Here is an 11,121-nt window from a genome sequence, read left to right on the forward strand (position 1 = left end):
AGCTCCTGGCTCCTGGCTCCGGATTGGCTTAGCTCTGGCTAATACGGCTATTTAGGGAGTGAATCGACAGAGAGAGGATGTTTCTGTCTTTCCTTCTCCCTGTAAAATCCAATTTGCTTTTCCAATAAGAATATATATATTTTTAAGTCAACCTTTTTAGTTTTGTGGGTGGGAGCCCTCAAATTGTCTTGGAGGCACAATATTACGTTGAAAATTGAACTGTAGAATTCTGACAGGCACAACATCTAAAACCAATAAGAATGTAGCCAATTGTGAAAAACAACAAATAGAATTACAACCTACTAACAGGCATGTTGTGGTGGACTCAACTGCAAGAAAAGTTTATTGATGCTTACTTTTTATCTTGTTTGATTATCATTAGCAACATCTCGAGTCCATCAGTTTCTCTGTCAGAGGTTTTGAGAATTTTAGTCAAGGATTATTTGTCAGAAGCCTATATTTACAAATACTTCAGGTCCTTTCTTGATTGTATTTCCAGAGAAGAACTAGAACTGTAGATAACGAGAGCCCTAAAAGCATCATGATGCAGATCTGGCATCACGGATTAAGTTTCTCCTTGCAAATCCTTATCTAACTGGAAGCTGAAAGGGGTAACGGAGTGTGTCCCATTGGCCCCAGAGCCTAGGCCCGTATTTATCTGCTTAAATTGAACACTCTGGTTAGGCACAAGAACAGTAGTTGGCTTTTATCCATCAGAAGGTAAACTATACTTTTTAATAATTATTATTCCATGTAGTTGCATGTACCAACTCCCTGGCTTGATTCCCGGGATCACCTCACAGAAGAATTCTTGAATCCCAGCCTAGGCTCAGATTCAGCTACGAGGAACCAAACCAGACTCCTCCCTCTTGCTGTCGCAGTCTCTGTCTAGGATGAGTGTGTCTCCCCGTGACTCCCTCTTTCTCTTTGGAGAGCCCGAGGCGGGTCCTGACCGGTGGGTTGTGGCCGCGTCTGCTCCTCCCGCCGGCAGGGGCGCTGTGGGGAGGAGCGCGCGTCCCCGCCCGCCGCGTCCCGACGCGCGCCACGCCCGCGGGCTGGGTTTGCGGGGCCATCCGAGCGCTGCCGAGCGCTGGGTTTGCGGGGCGATCCGACCGTTGCCCGAGTGAGGACCGAGCCGCGGCTGGACGGGGCCATGGCCCAGCAGACTCCGGTAAGAGCGGCCGCCCAGCGCGGACGCTCTGGTTCCTGTGGGTCCTCGTGGGCGCATGCAGCGGATGGATTAGGACCGAGTCCGGGTCGCTCAGGTTCTAGGGGTCGGATCTGGGCCCAAGGGGGAGTCCATGGTCGAACCCCTCAACAAAACCGAGCTAGCAATCTAGACGAGCCGGCAGTGAGACCCGGTAGCATGGGGGAGCGGGCTGGGAAAAAGGGGCTGCGGGCTTACCACGATTTTACTGGGGGAGCAGGCTGGGAAAAAGGGGCTGCGGATTTACCACGATTTTACGCCACAGTCCCCGGATTGCATACACGTTTTAAAAAAGAACGTGAGATTCTGGGTGCTTGAAATGTTTGGTCAGAATTTAGCACTGACGTGGGGATGCTTGGGTAGAGTAAGAAAGGAAGCTACTTTAAGAGAAGTGTTAAGAGGATGTAAAAAGCTCAGAAGGAGTACATATGGATGATTTCATGGTTTGTTGAAAATGAAGCTTTTTTATTTTATAAATAGGCGTTTTTGTTAGCGAATAACTTTTTTTTGTTGCATAATTGCAACGTTTGGGGATTAAATCTGCAGAAGACACACATCACCTTAATAGAGAAAATGGTAAGTAGGTGGGAGCTGGGCCATGAGGCTAGATGCAAAGGCTGCTTACAATAAAGGCCCGGCTACGTTCACAAGTGACATCAAGGGACAGTGTGGTTGTTTGTGAACTTAAAGAGATTCTAAAATCCACTGGAAAACTAGCAGTGTCTGTCCCTCACCACAGAATGTGTACTCTGAGAGCCTCAGAGATGCCTGAAACAGACAGTAAAATCCTAATTTGGTGCCTTTTTTCCTCTTAACCATAACTTTTAGAGTGGAATAACAAAACGTAAATTTTTCTCCTGCGCAAAATTTCACAGATAGAAGATTCATTCTATTGGCGATCTTAGCAACATCAGCATACCTTTATTTTTTTTAAATTAGGTAAACTAACTTTCCCCTTTTTCAACTAGAGCCAAGTGTTCATTCCTTCTCTCTGCCATATACGCATCAGGAGCGTTGTTGCTTCTGCAGTGTTTTGGGGCCATTCTTAAGTAGAACAAGGTTACTGGCCACAAGCACTTTGCAGTATTGGGACAGTTGATTAATGATTATGAAGGGTACTGAGTTAAAACACGCAGAGAGCGTATGCACCAGGACATACCGACAGAGGGTACTGAGTCACTAACACACAGCAGCGCTTGCACCAGGACACACCGACAGAGGGTACTGAGTTATAACACAGGCAGCATGCACCAGGACACGTGTCCATAAGGATTCTATACTGACAAGCACACAAACAAGGAGATCTCAGATGGCACCTATAAAAGCGGAAGCAGCCTGTATCCTTATGTTTAGGAATTCTCAGTCTTAGACTGTATCTTATGGAAGTGAAAGCATGAATATGTGATGAAGCACAAAGCAGCATTGTGTTTGTATATTATAAATGATGTGGGAACAATACGCATCTTAATGGTAGAGTATGTGTGCTCATGGCATGTGACTTACCAAAAAATAGATTTGTCTTCAAATATTGACCTGGAAAGATACCCAGGACAAATGAACCCCCATGAGGTTTCAGAGTGATTTGTTTCCATTGCCAGACCCTACCTTCATCACACACACACACACACACACACACGCACGCGTGTATGCTAGCATCAACAGTTCAGAAGCACTTGGAGGTGGCGGGGCTGTCATGGTTAGCAGCAGGAGTCTGCTAATTGTAAGTGAATGGTGGGCAGGGCTGGAGTGCCTTAAGCTGTCACGACCGTGTGTCATGTCTGTCATTGCAGTTCCCTCTGACTTTTGAGGATGTTGCCATCTACTTCTCAGAGCAGGAGTGGCGGCATCTGGCGGCCTCGCAGAAGCAGCTTTATAGAAACGTAATGCGAGCCAATTACGAGACGCTTGTCTCTCTAGGTAAGCAATATCCCGTTGCATGGCCGGGCCATGGCTCCCTGAGGGACTTTCAGCCATTAGATGTGTCTGTCCATAGGGCATAATGGCATAGGGCTAACTCAGAAAGACCAGTGTCTGATTTCAGCCCATCTACTTGTGGCTGTGGCAGGTATCTGGGGAGTAAACCAGTGGGTGAGAGCTCTGTCTCGCAGATAAATTTTAAAGGATAAATGCCATTTTGTTTTTGGACAAAACACAGCATTGCAGACAACTGGGGGCATGACAAAGTTACAGTAACACACCTGGCCCAACAGGTGCAGAGAGATCAGAAGTAGAGTAGAAGTACTGTGTGGTAAGGGGTCAGTGTGGTTCCTCTTTATGAAAGATTGTAAGCTGTTTTCATCCCTTCTGACACATTGTTCCAGCACTTCTTGTATATCGTTCCATTTAGAGAACTGTAGAAGTAATTATTGTGCTTTACATGGAGTGTTTAAGGAAGCCCAAACTCTCCGGCCGACTTCTCTGTGCAGATAGTGGACTTCCCAAACCGGAACTAATATCCTGGATTGAACAGGAGGGAGAGCTGTCCGGAAGTTCTGAAGAGTCGCAGAAACCAGAAAGCATCATTCACTCCTCCACCAATCCACATGTCAATGCAGCAACTGAGGGACAGTCGCTTTGCGGTAAGTATTAAGAAATCAGAGTCATGGTCTTAAGATCCATATTGAGATTTCTTAGTTTCCGTTTTCTGATTATATCTTCTTGTTTGACCAAGCTGATATTTGACATATGAAAGTCTAAAGAAAGGCAATAAAGCACAGTGGTTAGGAGTGCGGGTTCTGGCTGAAGTCTGGATCTTGCTTTTCCTGGATGACTTTAGTCAAGTTATTAAATCTCAGAGTATTTCAATTTCTGTTGTGTAAAATGAAAATAGTGAAAGCACTGACACTGATAGTGAATGCAGTGTTAACATGATCCCCAGCGGCAGGAGCCAGTGCTGGAAGCTATCTTAAAGGAGGCAAAGAGCTAATGTAGAGGCCACTTACCTGGATCCTTGCGACCAATGGGCTTCTTGGCTGTCCAGAGGCTGTTGTGTCCTTAAATGCTTACCATCTAGCTCTCCTTATTTGTTTCTTGTAATAATGGAAGCAGCCAACATTTTTGGATTCGTTAAAGTCAGTTTTAGGGGGCCAGCATTTTGAGTGCAGTGCTTGCAACCCCAGGATCCCATGTTGGAGTGTCAGTGCAAGCCCTGGCTGGCTGCTCTGCCTCCGATCTACCTTCCTTCTAATAGATGTTCAAGACAGCAGAGGATGCCTCAAGTATGTGGGTCCCTGTCACCCATACGGGGGGCCAGGACAGAGTTCCTGGCTTCTGGTTTTGGCCTGGTCCAGACCTGTGTGTGGTAGCCAACTGAGGAGTCAACCAACACCTGGAAGATCTCTTCCTTTTCTCCCTTTCTTTCGCTGTTATTCTGCCTTCCAGATAGATAGACAGATAATAGATCTTATTTAAAAGTTGGCATCCGAGTTCAGAATGAGAGTGGCTTTTGGCATGGAGTTAAGGTGCAGCTTGGGAGGCCCACAACCCATACTGGAGAACATAGTCTCATCTCTGCTTCGAATTCAGCTTCCTGTTGATGCCAGTGGAGAGGCAGTTTAAGCAGATGAGTCCCTGGCACCCATGTTGGCAGCTCAACTGGAGTTCTGTGCTTCTGGCTTCAACCTGGTCCAGACCTAGCTGATGTGATATTCAAATCAATATAAATAAACAGCATATAGGATGAAAAAGTCTAATGGGTGCTTCATGTCAAGGAGTCTCGTCAAATTGTTTATTTAGGAGGTCTTTATCCACAAATCGCTTCCTCTTTCCCATTTATTATTACTTCTTTCAAGAACCTTTGAAGAGCATTGGTAGGAATGGGAGCAGGGAGAGAGGAGTCAGCCTGCTCCTGCAGACTGGTCTTAAGACGGATCACAGATGGCACAGATGTCATTAGGGTCTCTGTTAGGGCCTTCACTGCTGTCAGTGTCTGTATGTAACTACTTCCACATCAGGTTAGAATGATATGCTGTCTGCTGGACTGGGGCGCTTCAGAAGCAGTGAGTCAACACTCAAGAGTGCACGCACCATGCTGGCACCATGCTAGGACCCTCACGCACATTCACTCATGTAACACCCCAGTCCCAAGTGCTGCTGCTCCCCTGTTCTTCTAGAAGAAGGGAATGAAGTGAAAGAGATTAGCCTGACAGAAATTGCCCAGTGGACAAATGGCCGCAGTCTAATTCTGGAGCTTAGCTATCCACATTTGCAACCCGTGTTTTCCTCTTTTCAGTATTATTATAAGCATTGCTGTTCAGGGAGAGGTATTTAGAATAATGGTTAAGACTCCTAGCTTTTTCTGTCAGAGTGCCTGGGCTTGCTAGTCAGCTCCAGCTTCCTGCCAGTGCAGACCCTGGCAGGCAGCTGGGATCACCCATAGTAATTTGGTTTCTGCCACCTTCCTGGCTCCCGCCTCAGTCCCGTTGTTTTGGATATTTGGGGATTAAACCAGTGGATAGGAGCTCTCTATCTCTCAAAGTTTCTTTTTTTTTTTAAATATAGATTTACTTATTTACTTGAAAGAGTTACAGAAAGGAAGAAAAAGTTACAGAGAGAAAGAGAGAGCGAGCTCTTTAATCCTCTGATTTACTCCCAGAAGACCACAGCAGCTGGGACCAACAACCAAAGCTTCTTCCAGGCCTCCCATGTGGGTGGCATAGGCCCAAGGCCTTGGGCATCGTCCTCTGCTTTTCCCAGATGCATTACAAGGAACTGGATGGTGCATCCAGGACTCAGAATCAGTGCCTGTGTTAGATGACGGCACCAGACAGCAGCTTCACGTGTCACACTACAACACCAGCCCCTTCAGTTTTTAAAAATCTATGCTTGTTCAGTTTAGTTTCACAGACTGTCACCAAATTCATTTTGCTGATGAAAGCAGACCCACATGATATGGAAGCCTGGTTCCCAGGCTACCCCGGGGAAACTGGTACAGACCACTTGACGCGGTTGACAGGAAAACTAACTGACTGACTGTCTTCAGTTTCAGGAAGCCAGCAGCCTGTGAGCTCAGGAGAAATTAAATGCCATTTCCGGTCAGACCCGCTTCAGAGTCAGCATTCTTTCAGGCTCATGTCAGCAGACAGGGAAGATGTTTCCTTCGAGCTTGCCCAAGGCTCCACGAAGGCAGAGACCAAGAATCTACGGAGACATAGCCCAGGTGATGCTAAGGCAGCAGTCCACGGCCCCGGGAGATGTCTCCCCAGAGAAGGACTCCCAGGTCGCAGAGCGCTGGGGCTGTCCCGGGAGGGCCCCGAGCGCCCCTGCCCTGACTGCGGGGAAAGCTGTGGCAAGAAGGAGCATTTAGTGAAGCACCAGAGGAGCCACTCCGACCACCTGCCACATAAGGCCTTGACGTGCAGCACACGAGCTGGGCCACAGCAGCAGCAGGACAGCGTCCCCCGGCCAGAGAGGCACTTCCGGTGCCAGGAGTGCGGGGAGAGCTTCCGCCTGACGCAGTATCTGCTGAGACATCTGACTGCCCGCTCTAGGACGAGGCCATTCCAGTGTCCTGAATGCAAAATGTGCTTCTGCCACAAGCGGACCCTTCTCAGCCACCGCCTCACGCACAAGGGGGAGAGGGCTGTCCAGCTTCCCGCGTGTGGCAAGAGTTTCCGCCTGAGGAGCAATGCGCAGGCGCAGCCATGCCTGCCCGGCACAGCGAGGCCGGGGCCCTGGAAAGGAGGCCGCAGGGCCGTCACCAGTGTACGACCAGGACAAAAGCTAGGCCCACGCGTGGACTGTGAGGAGCCCTGCCATGGGGAAGTGGGCGCGGAGGCCCCGCAGCGCAGGTGTGGCAGACAGCAGCCCTGCGCTTGCCCTGAGTGCTGCAGGGGCTTCTCCACGCGCGCCAAGCTCGCAGGACACTTGGCACACTTGGGAGAAAAGCCCCGCCCGTGTCCAGGACGCGGCAGGTGCTTCCGCATGCGTGGACGCGGTGGGGAACGGCGCATCTCCTGCCGGAAGCGTGGCACAGGCTTCCCCGGAGAGAAGCCTTTCCTGTGTGCCCAGTGTGACAGGAGCTTCCGCCAACGGGGGCAGCTGCTGAGGCACCAGCGGCTGCACACGGAGAAGCCCTTCCGGTGCCTGGAGTGTGGGCAGAGCTTTCGTCTGAAGGGCATGCTGAGAACCCACCGGCTCCGGCACGGCGGAGAAAGGCCGTTCTCTTGCGGAGAGTGTGGCAGGGGCTTCACGCACCAGTGCAAGCTGCGCGAGCACCTCAGGGTGCACAGTGGCGAGAGGCCCTTCCGGTGCCCGGAGTGCGACAAGAGCTTCCGACTGAAGGGCATCCTCAAGGCCCACCTGCGCACTCACAGCAAGGAGCGGCCCTTCTCGTGCGGGGAGTGTGGCAAGGGCTTCACCAGGCAGTCCAAGCTCACCGAGCATTTCCGCGTCCACAGCGGGGAGAGGCCCTTCCCGTGCCCGCAGTGCGAGCGGAGCTTCCGCCTGAAAGGGCAGCTGCTGAGCCACCAGCGCCTGCACACCGGGGAGAGGCCCTTCCAGTGCCCGGAGTGCGGCAAGAGCTACCGCGTGAAAGCCGACATGAAGGCCCACCAGCTGCTGCACAGCGGCAAGATGCCCTTCTCCTGTGAGTGTGGCAAGGGCTTTGCCAAACAGTCCAAGCTCATCGAACACATCAGGACGCACACGGGAGAGAAGCCCTTCCAGTGTCCCAAGTGTGACAAGAGCTTCCGTCTGAAGGCCCAGCTGCTTAGCCACCAGGGCCTGCACACAGGGGAGAGACCTTTCCACTGCCCTGAGTGTGATAAAAACTTCCGGGAGAGAGGCCACATGCTTCGGCACCAGCGCATCCACAGGCCTGACAGGCCCTTCGCCTGCGGGGACTGTGGGAAGGGCTTCATCTATAAATCCAAATTGGCTGAGCACGCCAGAGTGCACGCCAAATCCTTCCGTCCTCCAGCCCAGCCTGACGTGAAGGAAAGGCTTAGCCAGTTGTTTGCGATGATTGAAGCTGACTGGAGCTGAGGGAACATAACCCAGCAGAACAGTCCAGGAGGGCTCGACGCAGTAACCTAATGGCTAAAGTCTTCACCCTGCATGAGCTAGAATCCCATATGGCACTAGTTCATGTCCCAGCTGCCCCACTTCCCATCCAGCTCCCTGCTTGTGGCCTGGGAAAGCAATCCAGGATGGCCCAAAGCCTTGGGACTGTGCACCCATGTGGGAGACCCAGAAGAAGCTCCTGGCTCCTGGCTTTAGATTGGCTCGGCCCCAGCTGTTGAGGCCATTTAAGGAATAAACCAGCAGACAGAAGATCTGTCTCTTCTTCTCTCTATAAATCTGATCCAGATTTATAAATAAATCTTCAAAGAGAAAAAAAAAGTGTTGCATGAACAATTACATAAAGATTCTAATTAAATTGTCTATTCCTTCAATCTTAAAAATAAAGATTTGTAAAGATTATAAGCACTTGAAGAAGAACTTTCATACAAAGAGGAAGAAAAAATATCCTCAGTGAATCATGATTTAGGAAGTGAAAGCAAAAATTTCCAAAAAAAAGCACTCATAATAATTGGAGCAAATATTATTGTGAAATAAGAACTTAAGCTTATGGAAAAGAAGGCATGTGGAAATAACTTCTAAGTTGTTGAGAGAAATGGATTAATAAAATTTTAGGATTAGTGACAAATCTGTAGAAAGTAAAATAGAAGATCCAACAGGTAGAAAAATAGGAAAATAAATGGAAGAAAACAGATTGTGCAAATTCTGGTACTTTGGGGTTCTGTTTGATTTGTAGTCCACATACATACATGATTATGATGTAAGTGTGTAAGGAGGGAGGGAGTTCATGCAAATAAGGGGAAAACAGCACACATACATACACAATCCCAGAAATGCCTTGATCGCCTCTTATGCAGTCATGTGAAAACTGTGGCTCAATATCGTGCCCAGCAGCTCCAGTTAAGATGCTGTCATGACGCGCAAGTCCCACGTTGGACTCTGTGGGTTCAATCCTCGGCTCTGCTGCCTCATCTTACAGCAAATGTGGGCTCAGATGCTTGGGTCATCACCAACCCCTGAACATACAGATGGAACTCCAGGCTCTTGGCTTTACCATGGCTCAGCCAGAACTACTGCAGATTTGAATCTACAGATGGAAGATGGCAGTGTCTTTCTGCCTTTCAAATAAACACTGAAAGAAGTCATTTTTACAGCATATAGAATAACTTAAAGATTCTAAGTTATAACTGTAAGGAACTTAAGGGGGATTTGTTTTGTTTTATCCAATCTCCAACAAGACAGAGAAGAAAACAGAACCCACCATATGTCTCATTCAGAATCTCACACCTAATTGGGGATTTGCTGGAATTCTGCAGGTGTCCTGGTTTCCTGGCAGGGAATGGAATGCTGGCACTGTAGTTGGCAGCTTAACCCACAGCACAATGCACTTTAACAAGCTTCCTTCCTACACCTGACTCAACAAAGGGGCTTAGGAAAATCGGTTATATTGGTCCCGTATTTGGGCCAATGGGGTCTTTTTTCTTCTCACTTTAATAAAGGCTCACAAGACACTTTGAAAAAATACACAATTCCAACTAGTGCTACTGCCTTGGAAGAATTCTTTAGGATGATCTTTGAACTGCTGGAGAGCTGACACAGCACTCATAAATCATTCAGAACAATCACTGCTCTTACGTTTACCTGCACATGAATCCTTGGCGCATGCTCCACACTGGGGACCCTGGGACGACATTGGGTGGCCATTCCCCATCCCTGGTACTGTGGCGGTTGGGAGGCTGGGTGCAGCTTCTCCCCTTATCCCCCTCTTCCTCCAGACACTGAAAGAAGAAAAACTAAAATGTGGAAACAATGGTCTCACCCACTTTCCCCTAACCCTTGACCCTTCCCACTCTAATCAACTATGGTAACATCATCAAAAATAAAATTAAAAAATTTACCTTCACACCTTTCTGCTTTACCAAACTCCCACGGCCAAATCAAAGAGGCTAAGAAAAACTTTCTTTTAAAAGATTTTTAAAATGCTTATTGTAAAGGCAGATTTACAGAGAGGAGAGACAAAGGTCTTCTTCAAATGGCCACAAAGGGTAGACCTGAGATCTGAACCCAGGAACATCTTCCGAGTCTCCTGCACAGGTGCAGAGTCCCAAGGCTTTAAGCCGTCCTCCACCCCTTTCCCAGGCCACAAGCAGGAAGGTGGAAGGGAAGTGGAGCAGCCAGGAGACAAACTGGCACCCACATGGGATGCAGGAGCTCTCCAGTGGATTATTAGCTTGCTGAGCCACTGCATTGCCCTAGCAAAACCTTCATGGAGAAAAACACCGTGGAACCCTTGAGTTTCATTGCGGTTTTCTGTTGTTTCTGCCCTGTCTTCTCCAGGTGTCAAAAGCCTCAAATCCTAACGCATATCAAGGGCTTCTTTCCTGACGCAACAAGTTATTCTTAACCGTGCTTGCTTCTCCAAAGTGGTCAAGCGTGGAAAATCTCAAAACCCTGTTTAGACCTAGGCAAACCACCTATATTGCCTACGTGGTATTTCTCTTGCAGAAAATCCACAGAGGCACTAATAACAGGAGGCATCGCTTGGAAAATACCCTAGCGTGTTCGCATGAGCCCTTGGAAAGCATGCACTACACCGTGCGCCCATCCCCGCGCAGCCGCCCAAGACCCGGAAAGAAGCGCAACCTTTGTAAGTTCCATAAACAAGCCGAGCAACCCGAAGCGGACATGGGAGCCCCGTGCCCTCCTCTGCCCACTGCGCGCGCGGAGCACCGGGCTGGCCATGGCTCCAGGAACGGACACGTGTTCTTCCTGCCAAGTTTGAAGTGAGTCAGCACAGCCTCCCCATCCCAGTTCCCAGGCGCCGCCCCGGCAGCAGCGCCGGCCAATCGGGCCCCGCGGCGTCATCAGGGCCCGCCCCGCCGAGCTCAGCCCGC

The 11,121-nt window shown here is 49.3% G+C and overlaps 1 protein-coding gene across 2 annotated transcripts; it reads left to right on the top strand.

Moving 5' to 3' along the window:
• Positions 1-2,846: 2,846 nt before the first annotated feature.
• Positions 2,847-8,294, top strand: ZNF786 (zinc finger protein 786). Of its 2 annotated transcripts, XM_041002456.1 has the most exons (3): positions 2,847-3,124; positions 3,634-3,786; positions 6,189-8,294. In XM_041002456.1, the coding sequence occupies exons 1-3, from the start codon at positions 3,091-3,093 to the stop codon at positions 8,189-8,191; spliced, it is 2,190 nt and encodes a 729-aa protein (XP_040858390.1). In that variant the 5' UTR covers positions 2,847-3,090; the 3' UTR covers positions 8,192-8,294. The 2 variants fall into 2 exon arrangements, with proteins under 2 accessions (XP_040858390.1, XP_040858389.1); XM_041002455.1 differs by lacking the exon at positions 2,847-3,124 and having other exon boundaries at positions 3,491-3,786.
• Positions 8,295-11,121: the final 2,827 nt, after the last annotated feature.

The sequence above is a fragment of the Ochotona curzoniae genome, unplaced genomic scaffold (genome assembly GCF_017591425.1).
Source record: "Ochotona curzoniae isolate NIBS_2020 unplaced genomic scaffold, NIBS_Ocur_1.0 scaffold_2476, whole genome shotgun sequence".
Taxonomy (NCBI): Eukaryota; Metazoa; Chordata; class Mammalia; order Lagomorpha; family Ochotonidae; genus Ochotona; species Ochotona curzoniae.

Bases quoted from the DNA above. Each gene is read 5' to 3' on its own strand.
- ZNF786 (XM_041002455.1), top strand. From the start codon at position 3,585: ATGGAGTGTTTAAGGAAGCCCAAACTCTCCGGCCGACTTCTCTGTGCA. The intron at 3,787-6,188 runs GTAAGTATTAAG...GACTGTCTTCAG, and splicing joins TGAGGGACAGTCGCTTTGCG to TTTCAGGAAGCCAGCAGCCT.